The 20993-nt window shown below is 33.8% G+C and overlaps 1 protein-coding gene across 7 annotated transcripts in view; it reads left to right on the forward strand.

Annotated features, from left to right (window-relative positions):
• Nucleotides 1–20993, forward strand: part of ZNF280D (zinc finger protein 280D) — a 127552-nt gene that overhangs the window by 93037 nt on the left and 13522 nt on the right. For 5 of the 7 annotated variants that reach the window (XM_040620605.1, XM_040620603.1, XM_040620604.1 and 2 more), the window contains one exon: nt 8091–8136. In XM_040620605.1, coding sequence (XP_040476539.1) covers nt 8091–8136 — 46 coding nt within the window. Of the gene's footprint in view, nt 1–8090; nt 8137–18104; nt 18141–19276; nt 20431–20993 lie in introns of those variants that run through there. The other 2 variants (XM_040620607.1, XM_040620606.1) reach the window with 2 other exon arrangements.

Here is a 20993-nt window from a genome sequence, read left to right on the forward strand (position 1 = left end):
GCCCGTTTCCCCTCCCCCACCTACTTGCATGCGCACACACGCACTCTCTCTCTAATAATAATCTTTACACTATTGTTTAGAAGATCTAAAATATGTCTTCCTCTCCCACTCCCCCTGCTTGTGTTCCCTCTCTCGCTGGCTGTCTCTATCTCTGTCAAATAAATAAAATCTTTTAAAAAAGGGGGGGGGGTGCCTGGGTGGCACAGCGGNTAAGCGTCTGCCTTCGGCTCAGGGCGTGATCCCGGCGTTATGGGATCGAGCCCCACATCAGGCTCCTCCACTATGAGCCTGCTTCTTCCTCTCCCACTCCCCCTGCTTGTGTTCCCTCTCTCGCTGGCTGTCTCTATCTCTGTCGAATAAATAAATAAAATCTTTAAAAAAAAAAAGAATACTATTTCTCTTTAAAAATGTTTACTTCCATTGAATACTATGACCATTGAAGAATATATAAGAAGTCATTCTATTATTTCTCTGTGAAATTCTGAAATTATTTGAAGGAATTATTCATTCTGGACATAATCTAAGCTGGAGAATCTTAAGTATTCAAAATGGTCAGGGTCTTCATTTCATGTATTTGATTTAGGAGAAAAAAAGAAAACTGATCTCATCTATGAGATATGCAGAATTTATTTGGTGCTTGTTTCCTTCTCTAAACTTAAAAAAATTAATTTGAGTATAGTTGACACATAATGTTATATTAATTTCAGGTGTACAACATATGGTGATTCAACTTCCCTGTATTTTATGCTGTGCTCACCACAAGTGTAGCTACCATCTGTCACCAGACAACACTATTGCAATATCATTAGCTGTATACTCCATGCTGTGCCTTTTATTTGTATGACTTATTCCTTCCATAACTGGAAGCCTGGATCTCCCACTCCCCTTCACCCATTTTGTCTATCCCCCATCCCATTCCCCTCTGGCAACCATTAGTTTGTTCTCTGTATAGGTCTGATTTTACTTTTTGCTTGCTTGTTTATTCATTTGTTTTTTAGATTCCACATATGAGTGAAATACAGTATTTGTCTTTCTCTGACTTATTTCACTTAGCATAATACCCTTTAGGTCCTTCCATATTGTTACAAATGGCAAAATCTCATCCTTCTTCATGGCTGTGTAGTATTCTATACACACAACAGAATACTACACAGCCATAAAGAAGGATGAGATTTTGCCATTTGCGTGTGTGTATATATAACTTCATTATCCATTCTATATTAGTGAATACTTGGTTTGCTTCCATATCTTGGCTACTGTAAATTAAGCCCAATGAACATAGGGATATATATAGCTTTTCCAATAATGTTTTTCTTTTCTTTGGGTAAATAGCCAGTAGTGAAATTACTGGATTATGTGGTAATTCTATTTTTAATATTTTGAGAAACCTCCATACTGTTTTCCGCAGTGGCTGTACCAATATACATTCCCACCAGCAGTGTACAACGGTCCCTTTTTTTCTGCACATCAATACTTTTTCTGCACATCAGTACTTATTCTTTCTTCTCTTTTTGATTTTAGCCATTATGACAGGTGTTAAGGTGGATATCTCATTGTGGTTTTGGTTTGCAGTGCCCTCATGATGAGTAATATTGAGCATCTTTTTATGTGACTGTTTGCCATCTGTATGTCTGCTTTGGAAAAATGTCTGTCTATTCAGGTCATCTGCCCATTTTTTAATTGGATTATTTTGTTTGTGTTGAGTTGTGTTATTTATATATTTTTAATATTAACCTTTTGCCAGATATATCATTTGTAAATATTTTCTCCCATTCAGTAGGTTGCCTTTTTGTCTTGATAGTTTCTGTCACTTCCATAAAAAGCTTTTTATTTTAATATAGTCCCAATTGTTTATTTTTACTTTTGTTACCCTTGCCAAAGGAGACCTATCCAGGAATATATTGCAACAGCCAATCTCAGAGAAATTACTGCCTGTTTTCTCTTAACGGTTTTATGTGGTTTGGGGTCTCACAGTTAGGTCTTTTTTTTTTTTAATTTCATAGGTAGAATTTAGTGATTCATCAGTTGCATCTAATACCCAGTGCTCATTACATCAAGTGCCCTCCTTAATGCCCATCACCCAGTTGTGCCTTCCCCCCACTAAGCACCCCCCATGAAACCCTCAGTTTGTTTCCTTGAATTCAGTATCTCTTATGGTTTGCCTCCCTCTCAATTTTCATCTTATTTTATTTTTCCCTCACAGTTAGGTCTTTAATCCATTTTGAATTTATTTTTCTGTATGGTGTAAGAAAGTGGTCCAGTTTCATTCTTTTGCATATAGCTGTCCAGTTTTCCCAGCACTATTTATTGAAGAGACTGTCTTTTCCAAACCATTGTATCTTCTTGTCTCCTCTGTTATAGATTAATTGACCTTATAAGCATGGGTTTATTTCTAGGCTGTCTTTGCTGATCCACTGATTTATGTGTCTGTTTTCATGCCAGTACCATACCATTTTGGTTACTACACTTTGTAGTATATCGTGCCGTCTGGAGTTGTGATTACCTCCAGCTTTGTTCTTTTTTCTCAAGATAGCTTTGGCTCTTCAGGGTCTTTTGTGGTTCCCTTTTCTAAACTTTTGAAATGTAACTGGGATTGGAGATAATGGGAGATCATGTCCTTAGATTTCTCTCATCCTACCAGACATTAATATCTCAAACCAAATCTTGAGCAATTCTAAAATAGTTTTTCCTTTTCAAAGTAGATGCAACATATTTGCCCCTGGTATATAATTGCAAGACAGTAGGTAGAAGCTGCGTGTCAAAATATGGTGGTTTCTGGCAGTTTGGACTTGTGGCTTTGATACCTGTTAAGCAGAGAATGATAGGAGACCCAGTAAAATAGAAAGACAAATGAAACTTTAGTGTAGTCCTTCACTTAGGGCATACCTTACCAACTTCTGCCTGGGTTTCTAAGGTTACTACCATTTTTTCATCTTTGGTCCTGATAGTAATTGCTTGTATATTATATATTAAATATCCAGGGCTGATTCAACGTTGCCAACAAAATAACAAAATAGAGCCCTAGTCTGGCATCAAAATCTTCTGCCTCCACTAATGGTCTTTTTTCTGCTTCTCATTTTCACACATAAATATGTTGTTTCTCTTGATTCCTTGTCTCTAATTGGTTCTTCTATCTATCTGGAATGATTTTTTACTCTATCTTGCCTAACTTTAGACCATACCTAGGTGTTCAGAAATGGGAGATCATTTTATATGAGAGCAAATAGGGCTGGTCCTAACAGGAGTGGACCAGCAATCTAAATTAATGTCTAATGGATTGTGTTTGGGAGTTGGGGGGGGAGTATTGCAGGAAAATCTCAAAATATGGAAGATATTTAAGTGGTAATAGGCTTTAAGACCCTGTGTGGTACTCTCTCCAGTAAATTCTGGATAGTAAGGTTGACTCCCCACTCTACCCATGTCAATAATAATAACTAACATTTATTGAGCACATGCAGTGTGTCAGACCTTCTTCTAAGTGTTTTATATTTATTCATTCATTTATTCCTACAAACTAATGAGATACATGCTGTTATTGTCACAATTTATGGATATTAAGTCAGCTGAGGTACAGATAAGTAATTGGCTCATGATCACATAGCTTTCAGGTAGAGAGCCTCAATTTAAATTATAGCAGTCTGTCTTCAGAGACCAAACTAATACATACTGTACTCTATTGCTTCTCTGGTTGTACTTTGGTTTTACAAATGTACTTCCTGCTTTGTTATGATTGGCTGAGGAACTAGGTGGGACGGAGCTTAAATGTGTTTTCACAGGACAGTAGGCAGCAACTGACACACGTGTAGCATTGGGACCAGAATCTAGCTTCCCAGTCTTAGAGCAAGAGGTCTATGATGTATGGGCAATAGGACATTTTTGGCAAACAATGGCATGGATTGGTCTATTAGTAAGATTAATTTGGCAGTGATACTCAGCATGTTTGAGAGTGGAAAGCATCCAGAGGCAGAGAGATCAGTTAAGCTTTTTCACTTTTCCTGGCATGATTAAAAGGGAGCCTGATTCACAGGAAAGGAATTGGCTGTGAAGCAATGCAGTGGAAATTTGAAGTAGAGACATCATTTTTAATCCTGGTTCTGTTGCTTAATAGATTAATTACTTTAGCATTTTTATGCCTCAGATTTTTCTCAGTTACAAGATGGGGGCAATCTCTTAGGACTCAAGTCTAATTCTAATATACTGTGATATTTCTGAATTGAATTGTCGATTGATGGAAATAAGTAATAATAAAAATGGAGGGGTAAAGCTCTGGATGATGACTCTGGGGTTACCTGTTCAGAAGTGATGGTTGTAATTTTTCCTTAAGGATGAGATAAATAAGACTGAGCCGGTCCGAGTGGTAAATATTTCTATTTGAATGTTCTTTGTCCAGTTGGTACTTACATTCTGTTGGCTTTACCTTGTTTATCATCTCCCTAAACCTTTGTCTTCTCCATTGACACTGCTTCTGCCTTACTTGAGATAGTCATTAACTGTTTCTCCTCTGGGCTTCCTGAGTGGAGCTTATCCTCTTCTACTACTCCCCTTTCTCTTTTAGATTCACATAGTCATACTTCCGTGTTAGCCGTAGAATAAAATTCTTAGCATAAACACCATATCTTGGCAATCAAGATCTTTCTTGAACTTGCCCTTGCTATCTCTTCAATTGCATTTTTGACTACTCTCCTTTGTTTCCTACATGACAGTCATATTAGACCACTCAAGTTCTTGTACCGTTGTTGTCTTGTTTCATAATTCTTATTTCTGCTCTGCCTTGGATCTCCTTCCCCTGCTTTGCTAACTCCTGCTTTTGCTGCAAAACCAGGTTTACTATAGTATCTTCACTGCTTTCTTGCGTCTTTCCCTTTTGTAGTGGCTCAGTCCTTTGTACAGCCATTCCATCATATAGATGTCTCTCTCTTTTTTTAAAACATTTTTCACAATTCCATAAGCATTTGCTTCAATATGTTTCCTTGATGACGAACTCCTCGATAGGCGGGATTGTGTCTTAATTTTGGACTAGAACTCTTAGCACGTACCTGATGTATGAGCAACCCAGTAAATACTTAGCTCAGTGACCCTGTCCACATATCACTTAACACCTCTCAGAACAAATGATCGGAAATTGTACACTAGATGTTTTACTATAATTTATTAGTCTGATGATTACTATCTTAAATTTAATCTTGAATGTCTAAGTGGAAGATCTTAAGAACCGATTGGCTTTCCTACTGGCTTTTACAACTTCTTTTCAGCTTTTTTAGTATGCTTGCAAATATTCTTAAATTGGAGATTGCATTTTAAAAATCAGCATTGAAATTTTGGGCTTTTAAATGTTATTAGAAGGAAAGAATATGGCTAAAATGAATCTGAACAATTTTCCCTTTATAGCTTTTCCCTTTACCCCATGGTATGTATATATATAAATGAAACCTCGAAAGAACATACTAATGTAATTGACCCAGAATATTTATTTTACACATAGCCTTGGATTAGTTATGTGACCTGGAAAAAAAAAAAAAAAGCAAGAAGGGACATTTATTTTATTTTAAACTTTAGAGGGAAAGGATTGTCCTTTATCAAAAGATCTGTTTCAGCAGGTTCATACACAGAAGAAAAAAAATTTATTTGCAGTCTTGATCTGTAATCATGTTGAAATTGATCACCAGTCTTTCTGTTCTCTTTACACTGAAATTTTAGTGTTTGTTTTAAATGTTGTGCTACATTTTTCTATAAAAAATTATTGCAACATTCACAGGTGAAAAGTGTAATTATCTAATAGCAGGTCTTTAGCTCAGAACTTTGAGCTTAGCAAATTTCACTGTCTTCTACCAAGCAATTGAGTATCTCAAATGATGACTATTTCAGCAGGTATCTTTAATGAATAAGAATTACAGGTAAGAACACTTTTTTCTTTTCCAATAGTGTTAATGCTGTGTTAGTAGTTGTGTTAAAATTTATCTTTTTGTTTTAATTTGTTAACCTTCAAGTATGCTTTTGTATTTACAAAACTGTAGTGTACATTTTAGTGATGAATTGATAACTCAGTAAATTTTTGTCCTCAGTGAAATTTTATATAGGATACTTTTTGAAATTTTTTAATATTTATTTTCTTAAATATTTCCTGGTTCTTATAATTCTCTTCCATAAACACAATACAAGTGTGGTTAAAGCCCGAAAATAAGATTGGGATCTTAGTGCTAATTATTTCAGTAACTAATTTTGTTCTCATCTACCAGTTTCTTAGTAAGATGAAGAGTAATAAAAAACTCTGTCACTAACCTCTCTTGCAGAGATGGTAAGAGGACTTAGTTTCTCCAATTGAAATATCAGCAGTAATAGTAACACATGCCTAATAGCTTTCATTTTAATTGTTGCATAAAATCAGTCTATTAGAACAGCCGTATGTGAAAATGATTAGCATGGTAATGTTTCCTTTGTAAGAATGTAAGGTTGATCTTTGGTAATATTTTCAACAGTAAACTAAGAGGGAAATTCTTTTATAAAATATTCTTAAACTTGTTTGACCAGTTTGTTTAAACGAGCTTTTCAAACTGAGTTTAAAATTATTAACTGCCTAGAAATAAAAATCAGTTATAGTATACAAATTCATTTCAAAACTTCATTAATCCAATATCTACTTTTTGTTTCTTCACACTAATTTTTCATGTTTTCATACGACTTTATACATGTTATTCTTAAGACTGTCATTTTCCTGTATAAATCATTAAGACTAACATGAAATTTCATCTTTATGAATATTGTTGTTCACAATTAAACATTCAAAAGAATTACAAAATCCTTAACCTCCAAAATGATTGACATTTATGCATTTTGTCAATATTTCTGCAAGTTTTATTCATTTAAAATTGTTTAGTTAGTTGTTAATTATTGTAATATACTACCAATATAATAAAAGAACAAAAAATGACACACTCTATTTTAAATTGTTTGCAATTTTGTGTAATAACTAAAATATAGATAAGTAATTTTACACAAATTATTATCAATATCTAGTAAAGCATTAGCATTTATAGACCTGTTTTTTTTCAGTGTGCCCTCAGAATGGATAAAGGAAATTGCCAACTCCATATTTCATCGACTAACCATGAGAGTAGCTTTTAGGATAGTTGACATTTCTATCCTACTATACGTCTTCATTTTTGTACATGAAATTTAAGTCAATATAGTTGTTGCTTATGTTAAATATATTAATCTTTAAGTAGAGCTCTAAGCCTTCATAAAGAATGAATCACTTAACTATTAATGACATTTCAGACAGGTAGGTTCTTGATTTATATAGTTTAAAATTGAGTTTAATATATAATATCAACAAATAATATTTAGTTAACAGTTTCTTAAATCTTTTGGGAAAGCTAGCTTTTATATGAAATTATTTTAAAAGATTTTATAGATGGCATATGCCTTTCTTAATTTTGTAATAAGTTACAATGAGTTTTTCTGTTTAGAAACCAAGTTTTAAAAAAATTGTAGTTAATATTTGAGCTGTGCTTATGAAGGCTCTTAAGAGACTATATCCTTCAGATATAATATTTCTGTGATTTTGCTATCTTAATTGTAATAAATATTGAAATAGCATTATATTGAATTTCACAATAGATAAAATTTCTCTTCTTTCACTTTTTAAGCCCTATAATAGTAAATACTTACACTTATTATATATATTAAGCATATAACCTGCTTTTATTTTTTAAAGAGTAATTCTTTTTTTGAAACGGTTTTACTAATATATTATGTCTTTTATTTATAATTGTATTTAACATAGAGAAAATTTAAGTGCTCTTGTTTTTAGAAAAGAAGGAAATATTAATTTCTTTAGCACATTTATTGAATCTACTGTATTAATACTGTATTACTGAATTAATCTACTATATTAATTTCTTTAGCACATTTATTGAATCTACTGTTTATTTTCATGCATTTTATTTTTCCCTAATTTATAAAGGTCATTTACAAATCTACATTAGTTTAAATTTACATTTTAATTATTTTAAGCATGCAGAAAAGAACTGTTTCATGTTTTTCTGTTATAAATATAAAATAAAGTATTCAATACTTATTTTGTTTTCAAGATTAAAAAATGAAGCTCCCATCAAGGAACAACAACCTGTGTCCGAGGTAAATTTTGTTTTACTTGTACCTTAAAGGCTTATATATTTGACAGTATTACTGGTTTAATTTTTAAAACATTTCAGTTCATTGTGTATACATCAATAACAATTATTGGCATGTTATCAGGAAAAAACTTGGAATTTGTTTTTTGTTGTCATTAGATATAAAAATATCTAACCCTAATAAGGAAAATTGTAAGGTGTTTTTGTTTTTACAAAAGCATCATATGTTTCACTTGCCTGTTATTCATCTAGTGAGTTAATGGAGATAAATTTATGATTTAAAAATCCTGAAATCAATAAAATGTCAAACAGTTGACACATTGGAAAATTAATCTTTCCAGATGACTTTATTTTCTGGGACTTTCAGAAAGATTTAACTAATACTTAAAATAGAAATATTTCGGGGGCACCGGGTGGCTCAACTGGTTAAGCATCTGACTCTTGGTTTCTGCTCAGGTCATGATCTCATGAGTCATGAGATTGAGCCCCTTGTAGAGCTCCTCGCTCAGCAGGGAGTCTGCTTGAGATTCTCTCCCTCTGCCCCTCCCCCTATTTGCACTCTCTCTCTCTAAAATAAATAAATCTTTTTTAAAAAATATTTTGAATATATATTAAATGTGTTTTAGCTGTCTTAAACAGGCACTCTGAATAAAATACTTCGGATTATCCTATAATGTTATTTACTGGGCAGTCTAATGGATGTATGTAGAAATAGTTTTGTTCAAGTACATGTTTTCTTGATGTAAGTTTTTTAATATTACAAAGTATTCCATATCTCTTTCTGAGTATACTGAAGTGAAGCAGGTTAAGCATTTATCTTTTGAACAGCATTTCCATTTTGAACAGTGAATAAGTGAAACCTAGGCAGAACTTAGCCATCTTCTTCCAAGCAACTTTCTCTTACACCACAGAAAGTTTTCTTTTGTTTGAAAGTTTTTTAACTACAAATAAGTTTAATAGATATGGGATTTTTGGGTTATATGATTGTTCTTTTTTAAAAGAGTTTATTTATTTCTTAGAGAGCAAGAGTGAGAGCACGAGCAGGGGGAAGGGGAGGGATAGAAGCAGAGGGGAAGAAGACTCCTCACTGAGCAGGGAGCCTGACACAGGACTTGATGCGGGGCTCAATCCCAGGACCCTGGGATCATGACCCCAGCCGAAGGCAGATACTTAACTGACTGAGCCACCAGGTGCCCCGGTTATATGATTATTCTTGCATGAGTTTTGATAGTTTGTGGTTTTTAATATTGAATTTATCTGTATAGACTTGTTTGTACTATTCCCTTAATCTTTAATGTCTTAGGGTCTGTAGTGATAATTCTCTCATTCATTCCTGATGTTTGTGGGTTCTTTTTTCCTATTGTCATATATTTTACTTTTATATAGGTTATAAAGACAGAATACAATATTACTGGCTTTGCTTTAGATAATTATTTTTTAGAGCAGTTAAAAACTTTAAAAAATAATTTTATATTCAACTTTGTTTTTACCATGTCCAGTGCTCCTCATTTCTTTGTTAGCTCTCCATTTCTGTCTAGTATCACATTCCTTTTGCCTAAACAACTTCCTTTGATATATTTTATGTTGCAGATCTACTGGTAGTTAATTCTTCTATGCTTTTTTCATTTAAAAATACCTTTATTTTTCACTTTTGAAAGATATTTTTTGGTGGGTATAGAATTCTGGGTTGACAGTTTTATTTTCTTTCAGCAGTTTAAAGAAGTCATCTTATTGTCTCTCGGTTTGCATATTTTCTGACAAAATAACTTACTGTAATTTTGATCTTTGTTTCATCCATATATATATATACATACACATATACACATATGTATATATATATATATATATATGATGTGTCTAATTTTTTTTGTTGCCCTGAAGATTTTATCTTTAACTATAGTTCTCATCAGTTTGAGCAAGATGTATCTAAATCTGTTTTGTTCAAATGTTTACTTATATGTTTATCTATCTATTTATTTATTTATTTATTTATTTATTTGGGATATTTATCCTGATTGGTGTTCTCTGAGCTGTCCTGTACCTTCTACTTCTGGGATTCCAATTTCCTAAATACTATACCATTTGATGTTAGCCCCTGTTCTTAGATGCCCTGCTTTAGTCTCCACCCTACCCCACACACACTTCTTTTGTGTTTTATTTTGGGTAATTTCTATCTGTTGACCTATCTTCGGTTTTACTGATTCATTTTTTCATTTGTGTCACGTCTGCTGATGAGCCCATCAAAGATATTTTTTTTTGTCCCTGTCATTGTGATTGTATGTGGTTTTTTTTTTTCTAGCATTTGCATTGATTCTCACAGTTTCTGATCCTCTGCTAAAATTGCCACTCTGGTCATGCATATTGTCCTCCTTTTTTCATCAAAGCATTTAATGTATTAATAATAGTAATTTAAAATTTTCTGTCTGATAGTTCCAGTAATGGGGTCATATCTGAGTCTGATTCACCTGATTATTTTGTCTCCTGACAGTCCATTTTCCCCTTTGCTTTTTTGTATTATATAATGTTTGGTTGAAAGCAAGAAATTACATGTAGGACTGAGATAAATAGTATTTATATCTGTAAATGGGCATACCGTTTCTTATGTTGGGTCATTACTATGGGATTTGGTTTCACCTACTAGTGAGTTGATCTGAGTTTTGGTGTTCTTGTTGTTATGGTTACCCTCAACGCACTACCAGGTGCTGAGGGTGGGAGTTATGTTGCTGGAGGATTTTTCCCTCAGTGTTCTTGTTTCATACTCAGCTTTATCTCTCCCTGTGAGACTGAGCCTTAGAGGGTGTGTCTTTTTCTCTATATATATACTCTTGCCTTTCTTCTAGCAGTACTGTTGTTGCTTATTATTTGGTGTTTGCTATCCTGGAGGTAGGTGGTGGGGAGTGGGTGATGTTTTCTGTTCTGGTTTAGCCTCACTCTTAAGCTGGCTCTGTGTTTTGGGTCTTGAGAGTAGGATTCTTTTCTTCCATCCCCTAGTCACAGTTAGTCCCTGTGCCCTAAGGACAACAGGGTTTGCCTCTCTTCTTTCCAAATATGTAAAGACACAAACATTAAGAAAATTTATGAATCCATAATTTCATCACATCATCTACTGATTGTTTTCTGATACGTTCATACTTGACAAGAATAAATTATCAAACTCTTACTTTCCTTTCATTGCCCTGTTTCATCTGTGTCAAATGAAGCTACCTTTCATACAAAAACCAAATTTCTTAAGTTTTTGTTAAAAGAAAAAACCTTACACTAAAAATTGAACAAGCCACAAGCAGAGTTAAAGAAAGCCATATTGAATGGAAGACCACATAGAACAATCTTGGTCCAGGTGTTTCTGATGTGGATAGTTCTTTGAATAGATGCAGGTATTTATTTTAGGTACACCTCTGATAGGATGGATAGCTTGAGTTAGTCTTCAAGATTTTGTTCAGATGCATTGTATTAGAATCAGTGTTATCATGCCCAGATAATATTTTCCTGGTATCACTCTTTTTCATTTCTATAGTTTTACATTTTCTCTTTTGAAAACTAATTCCTTTCAAATACTAGATTATAGTTGGAATCCATATGATTTAGTGGCTTCTAACATAGCTTCTGTTCTGCTACTGTGTGTATTCTATACACCACAACAATCTATTGCTATTGTTCCCTAACTAAATATATACCATGAATCTTCCCCTCCGATTTCAGGGTTAGTGGAATTTCATTATAACATAGGTAGGGACTGAGAGAGAGGAGTCAGGTACGGATGCCTTTCTTTCTTTCTTTCTTTCTTTCTTTCTTTCTTTCTTTCTTTCTTTTTTTTTCTTAAGTGTTAATTTAAATTCCAGTTAGTTAATATACAGTGTAATATTAGTTTCAGGTGTACAAGATAGTGATTGAACACATCCAAGTAACACCTGGTACTCATCACAGCAAGTGCACTTCTAATCCCCATCACCTACTTTACCCATCCCTCCACCCACATCCACTCTGGTAACCATCAGTTTGTTCTCTCTCATTAAGAATCTGTTTCTTGGTTTGCTTCCCTCTCTCTTTCTCCCCACTTTGGTCATTTCTTTTTTGACTAAACTCTACATATGAGTGAAATCATATGGTATTTGTCTTTCTCAGACTGACTTATTTTGCTTAGCATAATACTCTCTAGCTCCATCCATGTTGTTGTAAATGGCAAGATTTCATTCCCCCATATATATATAAAACAGATCTTCTTTATCCATTCATCAGTCAGTGACACTGGCTGTTTCCATTACTTGGCTACTATAGATAATGCTGCTATAAACATCAGGGTACATGTATCCCTTTGAATTAATGTCTTGTATTCTTTGGGTAGATACCAAGTAGGGCAGTTGCTGGATCGTAGGGTAATTCTATTTTTAACCTAACAAGGAACCTCCATACTGTTCTCCAGAGTGGCTGCACCAGTTTGCATTCCCACCGACAGTGCAAGAGGATTCCCCTTTCTCCATATCCTTGCCTTGGCTGTTGTTTCTTGTGTTGTTGATTTTAGCCATTCTGATAGGCATACATAATATCTCATTGTAGTTTTGATTTGTATTTGCCTGATGATGAGTGATGTTGAGTATCTTCATGTTTCTGCTGGCCATCTGTGTGTCTTCTCTGAAAAAAGTCTATTCATGTCTTCTGCCCCTTTCTGAATTGGATTACTCATTTTTTGAGTATTGAGTTTTATAAGTGTTTTATGTATTTTGGATATAACGCTTTATCAGATATGTCATTTGCAAATATCTTCTTCCATTCTATAGGTTGCCTTTTAGTTTTGTTGATTGTTTCCTTTGCTGTGCAGAAGCGTTTTATTTTGATGAGGTCCCAATAGTTTATTTTTGTTTTTGTTTCCCTTGCCTCAGGAGACATCTCTAGAAAGAAGTTGCTACGGCCAATGTCAAAGGGTTGCTGCCTGTGTTCTCCTCTAGGATTTTAATGGTTTCCTATCTCACATTTAGGTCTTTCATCCATTTTGAATTTATTTTTGTGTATAATGTAAGGTGGTCCAGTTTCATTTTTCTGCATCTTGCTGTCCAGCTTTCCCAACACCGTTTATTGAAGAGACTGTCTTTTTTCCAGTGGATATTCTTTCCTTCTTTGTTGGAGATGAATTGACCGTATAGTTGTGGGGTTCATTTCTCGGTTTTCTATTCTAGTCTATAAGTCTGTTTTTGTGCCAGTACCATACTGTTTTGATAATTACAGCTTTGTAATATAACTTGAAGTCCAGAATTGTGATGCCTCCAGCTTTGCTTCTTTTTTTCAAGATAGCTTTGGCTGTTCGGGGTCTTTTGTGGTTGCATACAAATTCTAGGATTGTTTGTTCTAGCTCTGAAAAATGCTATCAGTATTTTGATAGGGATTGCATTAAAAGCGTGCATTAAAGTGCATTAAAATACTGAAAAATGCTATCAGTATTTTGATAGGGATTGCATTAAAAGTGTAGATTGCTTTGGGTAGTATAGACATTTTAAAAATATTTGTTCTTCTAATCCATGAGCATGGCATGTCTTTCCATTTCTTTGTGTCATCTTCAATTTTTTTCATTGGTGTTTTATAGTTTTCAGAGACAGGTTTTTTTACCTCTTTGGTTAGATTTATCCCTTGGTATGTTACCATTTTTGGTGCAGTTGTAAGTAGGATTGATTAGTTTTTTTGTCATTGTTTCTGGAAACTTTCTCTGATCCTTTGTTGCCTTTGTCACTTTGGTCTTTGCTTTCTGCCCAAACAGTCCCATTTAGTATGTTTTTCAGGGCTGGATTAGTGGTCACGATCTCCTTTAGTTTTTGTTTGTCTTGGGGTCTCTTTATTTCTCTTTCTATTTTAAATGATAGCTTTGATGGACAGAGTGTTCTTGGCTGCAGATTTTTTGCATTCAGCATTTCGAGTAGATCATGTCACTCCCTTCTGTCTTGCCAAGTTTCTGTTGAGAAATCTCCAGCTAGCCTTGTGGGTCTTCCCTTGTAAGTTAAGGACTTTTGTCTTGCTGCTTTTAAGATTTTTTTCTTTATCACCATGTTTTTGCAAATTTAATTACTATATGTCTTGGTGTTGGCCTGCTTTTCTTTATTTTGATGGGAGTTCTCTGTGCTTCCTGGACGTGGATGTGTTTTCTTTCCCAGATTTGGGAAGTTTTCAGCTATTATTTCCTCAAATACGTTTTCTGCCCCCTTTTTTTTCTCTCCTTCTTTTGGGACTCCTATAATGCTAATATTATTATGTTTGATGGAATCGTTGAGTTCCCTGTGTCTATTCTCATGTCCCATAATTCTTCTTTCTCTCTTTTGTTCAGCTTCATTATTTTCCAATATTTTGTCTTCTTTGTCGCTAATTCATTCCTCTGCTTCTTCTAGCCTGCTGTTCCTTGCATCAAGCCTGTTTCCAATCTCATTTATTTTATTCTTCATCTCCAATTGATTCTTTTTTTAACTCTTTTATCTGTGTGGTAAGGGTCTCCCTGATGTCTTCTATTCTTTTGTCAAGCCCAGTGAGTATCCTAATGATTGTTGCTTTAAATCCTCCATCAGGCATGCTACTTATATCTGTTTTACTTAGATCTTTGGCCGTGGCCGTATCTTGTTCTTTGATTTGGGATAAATTCCTCAGTCTTAACATCTATCTAATTCTTCTGGTATGTAATTTTCTGTTGTTTGTAATCATTGATGTTTTATATTTTTCATACAAATATTTATGTACACCTATTTGATTGTTAAATGTTTATTATGTTTAACTGTATGTCTTAATTAAAAATAAATATACAGAAAATGTATACCAAAAAAATTTTTTTTTAAAATATGGCATCTAAAAAGTCAAGTAGCTCATTGTTCAGAAGATGAAAAACACATGCAAAAATTGATCAGAATTATAGGGCACTGTAACAGGTTAGGCTGGAAAAACACAATTTTTCAGCCACTGAAAATTAGAAGTCTTTAATATTGACACTATTAGAATAGAATTACTATGAAATTCAGAGTTAAAGACTTCTCTCTGAATTGTGAGGAAAAGATAAAGAAAATGTAATGTTAAAAGTCTCAGAAGCTAGTGAACATAAGCATGAGCAAAAAAATAAGATGTCTTTTGAAATAAATTTAATTCTTCATTGTGGCCACCTATCTCTAATATAATAAAAATGCTTTTAATAGAGTATGGGCCTATCCAAGGACAAGATGCAGATTTAAGAGTATCTATTTTACATGATGGACGAAAATTTTCAAAAGATGAGTCTTTGGGGGAAAAAAAAGGTCTAATGTTGAGTTGATTCATTGTGACTAGCTTGTTTATACCACAGAATCCTTATTTTTGTTTCCCATGCATACTTTTTAGCAATAATAACAAAATAATTAAATTTTTGCAACTCAAAGTGCTTTCAAAGATTGGAAAAATTTGAAAAGAATTTGTGATCACAAAAATTCCATATTTCACCTTGATGCTTTTTAAAATTGGAAGTATTTTTAAACATATATTCAAACTGGTAGTTTAATAGATGATGCTTTACAGAGTGTGATAAAATATGTATCACTGATTTTAAATGTGTGTTTTATACAAAAATTATATATCTCTCAGAGGATCATAGGAAACTATTGGGAGCCAAATGCTGGCATGTTTCTGGATTCACTTGAACTTATAGGAACTTATAATCATATAACTAATCATTAAAAGGATTCTGTGTTTTATTTGTCTAGTAAAATTTTTTTTAAATGTGTAATCCTATTAGCAAATCATGTTAAATCTGAAATACTACGGAGAATAAAAGAAGCAAAATATATTTCCTTACTCTTTGTAAACCAGATATAGTCCATTATGAATGAGTAAATGTGTCTGATTATTAGTTATATTTACATTAAGAATAATATGGTAAGGGGAGAGCTTTATTTGACTTGATTGAAATGAAAGAAAAAACTGGACAATTATATCTCAGAACTGTTTTTGTTTTAAAGAATGAGTAGATATGATCTAGCTTATGAAATTATTAATAAGTTAGAAAGAGATTATATTTACATAAAAATTGTCTTGCCCAGGGTATGATAATGAGGCAGATATGGCAGATGTATACAAGAGTGTACAAGCCAGTATTTCTCCCAAAAAATAATTATGCCAAATTTGTGCTTTGCTCAGCTCATAATAATAATTTAATATAAAAAAAATGCCTCACCTGTGAATTTAAATATGATTGTCTTTTTTAGTCTTAGGGAAAGGATATCTATTTTGGGAGTGGGGTAATTCAACAAGCAGATGGAATAGTCTTGTCTATTCTAGAAACAAATTAAAATCAGAGATATAGGCATCAAGATTAAATGCACTTGAGACACTTTGCATACAAATTAAAGATGTTTATCAAATATGAAAAGATATAATATCAAATGTCAAAATTATGTTGAACTCAAAAGCATCTTGGTACAAATATATTAGATTTTTACACAAATTATCTGTATGGGATGATATTTTGAACAAAGTGGCAAAAGTTAATAAAACTCTATAATCAGAAAAATGACCATAAATAAAGCTGTGTGCTTAATAAAAGGCCTGTCCCTTTGCTTAGAGAAAGAAAGAAAGAAAGAAAGAAAGAAAGAAAGAAAGAAAGAAAGAAAGAAAGAAAGAAAATAATTTTTAAAATGTGTTCAGTGAATATAAAACTTGAGCAAGAGATGTAGATATTCACATGAATTTCAAAATTAGACAAAATAAAAGAAATTAGAAATGCATGAAAGAAAGAAAATAATTTTTAAAATGTGTTCAGTGAATATAAAACTTGAGCAAGAGATGTAAATATTCACATGAATTTCAAAATTAGACAAAATAAAAGAAATTAGAAATGCATAAATCAGGGAGTGTGAGAGTATTGATAATTATAGGGAAAGTGCTTATTGAATAGACTTTAAGATTATAAATGTACTAACTTCATATTTGAAATATATATGTGAAAAATTAAGTGAAGTGTATTCAGATTTTGAATTTTTAAGCCAGAAAAAAGTTATTTTCTATATTGACATTGATTTACAAGAAGCAGCCACTGACTCGTTCTTAAATATCCTAACAAGTTAAGTTCATAGAAATTTCATGTAGAATAGGTTATCACAGTATTTACAAATTGTCATATTAAATTAAGAATTGTATTTGGGTCCTCTAAAACTGATGAGCAAGGTGTTAATCAAAATATTAAAACAATAGTAGCCACAGTAGCATCCTGTGAAAGATGTTTCAGTAAGCTGAAGTTAGTTTTAAATTATTTAAAATCGTCACTTGGTCAAGAGAAATGGGTAAACATGACAATTTGCTTATTTGAAAGCAAGGCAGGAAAAGAACTAGATTTGAAAATATTGCTGTGTTTGCTTCCCTTAAAGCCAGTAAAGTGAAATAATAAATTCTGGTTTTGGTAGAAATGTTTAAACTTAAATTACTTTCATTAGTTCAATACACCTACTTTTTACTTTTCAACTGATGCGTTGGGGGGAAAAAAAATCTGGGATTCTGGGAAAATGAAAGAGTAGAAAGCACCAGGAATCTATTTTCCCACCCAGGCAACAGTTGTAGTGGCAGAATCTGTCTGCTGTAACTACAGGCATACCTCACAGGTGTTGCAGGTTTGGTTCCAGACCACTACAACAAAGCAAATACTGCAATAAAGCAAGTCAAATGAATTTTTTGGTTTCCCAGAGCATATAAAAGTTATGTTTACACTATACTATCGTCTATTAAGTATGCAATAACATTGTATCTAAAAGAACAAAGTACATAACCTTTATTAAAATTATTCTGTTGCCAAGAAATGTTAACCATCATCAGAGGTTTTAGCAAGTAATAATATTTTCCTGGTAAAGGGTCTTGCCTCCATGTTGATGGCTACTGGCTGATCAATAGAACTTTTTTCAAAATTGGAGTCAGTCGTCTTAAACTCTGCCACTGCTTTATCAATGAACTTTATGTAATATTCTGAATCTTTTGTTGTCATTTCAACAGTCTTTACAGCATCTTCACCAGGAGTAGATTCCATCTCAAGAAACCACTTTTTTTGTTCATCCATAAGAAGCAACTCCTCAACCATTAGTTTTATTATGAGATTGCAGCAATTCAGTCACTTCTTCAGGCTCTACTTCTAATTCTAGTTCTCTTGCTATTTACACCACACCTGCAGTTACTTCTTCCACTGAAGTCTTGAACCCCTCAGTCATCCATAAGGGTTGAAATCAACTTCTTCCAAACTCCCATTCATGTTGATATTTTGAACTCTTCCCATGAATCATGGATGTTCTTAACGGCATCTAGAATGATGAATCCTTTTCAGAAGGTTTTCGGTTGACTTTGCACAGATCCATCAGAAGAATCACTATGTATAAGCAGCCATAATCATATGAAATGTATTTCTTAAATAATAAGACTTGAAAGTCGGAATTACTCTTTGGGCCAGGGCTGTAGGATGGATGCTGTGTTAGCAGGCATGAAAACTTCATTAATCTTATTGTACATCTCCATTAGAGCTCTTGGGTGACTGGGTACATTGTCAATGAGCGGTAATATTTTGAAAGGAATCTTTTTTTTTTTTTTTTTTTTTTTTTTTTCACTGAGCAGTGGGTCTCAACAGTGGGCTGAAAACATTCAGTAAACTATGTAGTAAACAGATAAGCTGTCATCCAGGCTTGGATGGTGCCAGGGTTGCCATATATCTTCAACTTGTAAAATAAAATGCAGTATCTGTGACGTGCAATAAAATGGAATATTCCTGTATTTTGGAATTCTAGAGTCTGTTGAATGCCTGCAACTTCCAGGGGAAGACTTGGGCGGTATGTTGCAATTAATATCGGTCAATTTAAGCATTCAGCACAGTAGCAGCTGCCCATCCCCTACCCTCAGCCACATGGCAGGCAGCTGTGCACATGTTCCTGGAACAGCGTGCACACAGCTTATGGGACCAGAGTGGCCAGAAAGGATACTGGCCTCCAAATATTGAGGATCTGTGCCGTTGTCACTAATTGATGCTTCTCACCATAGCATTCCACAGAAGTGGGCACATTGAAGTTACACCTCTCCTCATTGTTGTAAGCCACTCCCTTTATAACTGAAGTGACTTCCAGGGGATTTAAAGGTACAGTGCCCTTTTATTCCCCTTAATTTTTTGCTTTTTCCCCTTTCAGGAGCCTGACATTAAAGATTAGGACATTCAAAAACAATCACATATATGAGTTAAATTAGAAAGTGGTTGTACTTGCCCAGAGAAAAGCTCAGAATAGACCTGAGAAGACCTGAGGTTTACATCTCCCATTGAACCCAGGAACAGAGACAGCCTACAACAATCAAAAGAAACAAAAACAATAACAAAAACAGCAGACACTGGGAAGGGGAATAATCTGACTTCCAAAGTTACTACATTATTAGTTTCAAATGTCCAGTGTTCAACAAAAAAATCACAAGATATACAAAGAAACAGGCAAGTATGACCCATTCAAAGGAAAACACTCAATAGAAACTGGTCCTGAAAAAGACCTAATGGCAGATATACTAGACAAAGACTTTAAAACAACTATTTTAAAGATGCCCAATGAAAAAAAGGAATATGTGGGGAAAGTCAAGAAAACAGTATGTTAACAAAATGGAAATATTAAAGAGAGAGAAAACCTGAAAAGAAACCAAAAAGACATCCTGAAATGTACATTAACTAAAAATGAAAAATTCATTAGGGAGAGTCAAAGACAGATCTGAGCAGACAGAAGAAAGAATCAGCAAACTTGGAAGACAGGACAATGGAAAGTATTGAGTCTAAGGAACAGAGAAGAAACAGATTGAGGAAAAGTGAGCAGAGCCTAAGGCAGTTGGGGCCCAGCATTAAGCAGTCCAACATATGTATTAAAGGAGGCCCAGAGAATATTTGACAGAGACAAAGACAAAGACATAAAGAAATAATGACTGAAAACTTCCCAAATTTGATGAAACACATGAATGTAAACATCAAGAAGCACAGTGAATCCCAAATAAGATGATCAAAGAGACCCACTGTAAGATACATTATAATCAAACTCTCAAAGGACAAAGAACTTTGAAAGCAGCAAGAGAAACAAATCATCACATGCAAGGGAACCTCAATAAGATTATCAACAGAATTCTCATCAGAAACTTTCGAGGCCCAAAGGCTGTGGACCAATATATTCAAAGTGCTAAAAGAAAAAACTCAATTTTATATCTGTTAAAACTATCCTTCAAGGGATGCCTGGGGGGCTCAGTCAGTTAAGCGTCTGCCTTTGGCTCAGGTCATGATCCCAGGGTCCTGGGATCAAGTCCCCCATTGGGCTCCCTGCTCAGCAGGGGTTCTGCTTCTCCCTCTGCCTGCCACTTCCCCTGCTTATGCTCACTGTCTCTCTCTGTCTCTCTCTCTGACAAATAAATGAATAAAATCTTTAAAAAATTAAACAAACAAAAAAAAACTATCCTTCAAAAGTGAGATATTCTGACCTAAAACCTAAGAGTTTGTGACCACTAGATCTGCCCTGCAAGAAATGCTCAAGGGAGTCCTGTATGGTGAAATAGAAGAACAGTACACAGTAACTCAGAGATATATGGAGAAATAAATATCTCAATAAAGGTAAGTACATGGGCAATTATAAAAACTAGTATTATAAGAATGCTTTGTAAGTATTTTTTGTTTTCTACATTAATTAAGAGATTAAATTCATTAAAAGTAAAAATATTAGTGTAAAAGCTAGCATTACTTTAACTTTGATTTTTAACTCCAAATATTGTTTTCTACATAATTGAGGAAACCAATGCACTTAAAATAATTATTAGTTCATGTCTGGGTACACAGTTTATAAAGATGTAATTTTGTGACAACGGCCTAAAGGGGTGGGGATGGAGCTG

Source organism: Ursus maritimus, unplaced genomic scaffold (assembly GCF_017311325.1).
Source record: "Ursus maritimus isolate PB19 unplaced genomic scaffold, ASM1731132v1 scaffold_35, whole genome shotgun sequence".
NCBI classification, from domain to species: Eukaryota; Metazoa; Chordata; class Mammalia; order Carnivora; family Ursidae; genus Ursus; species Ursus maritimus.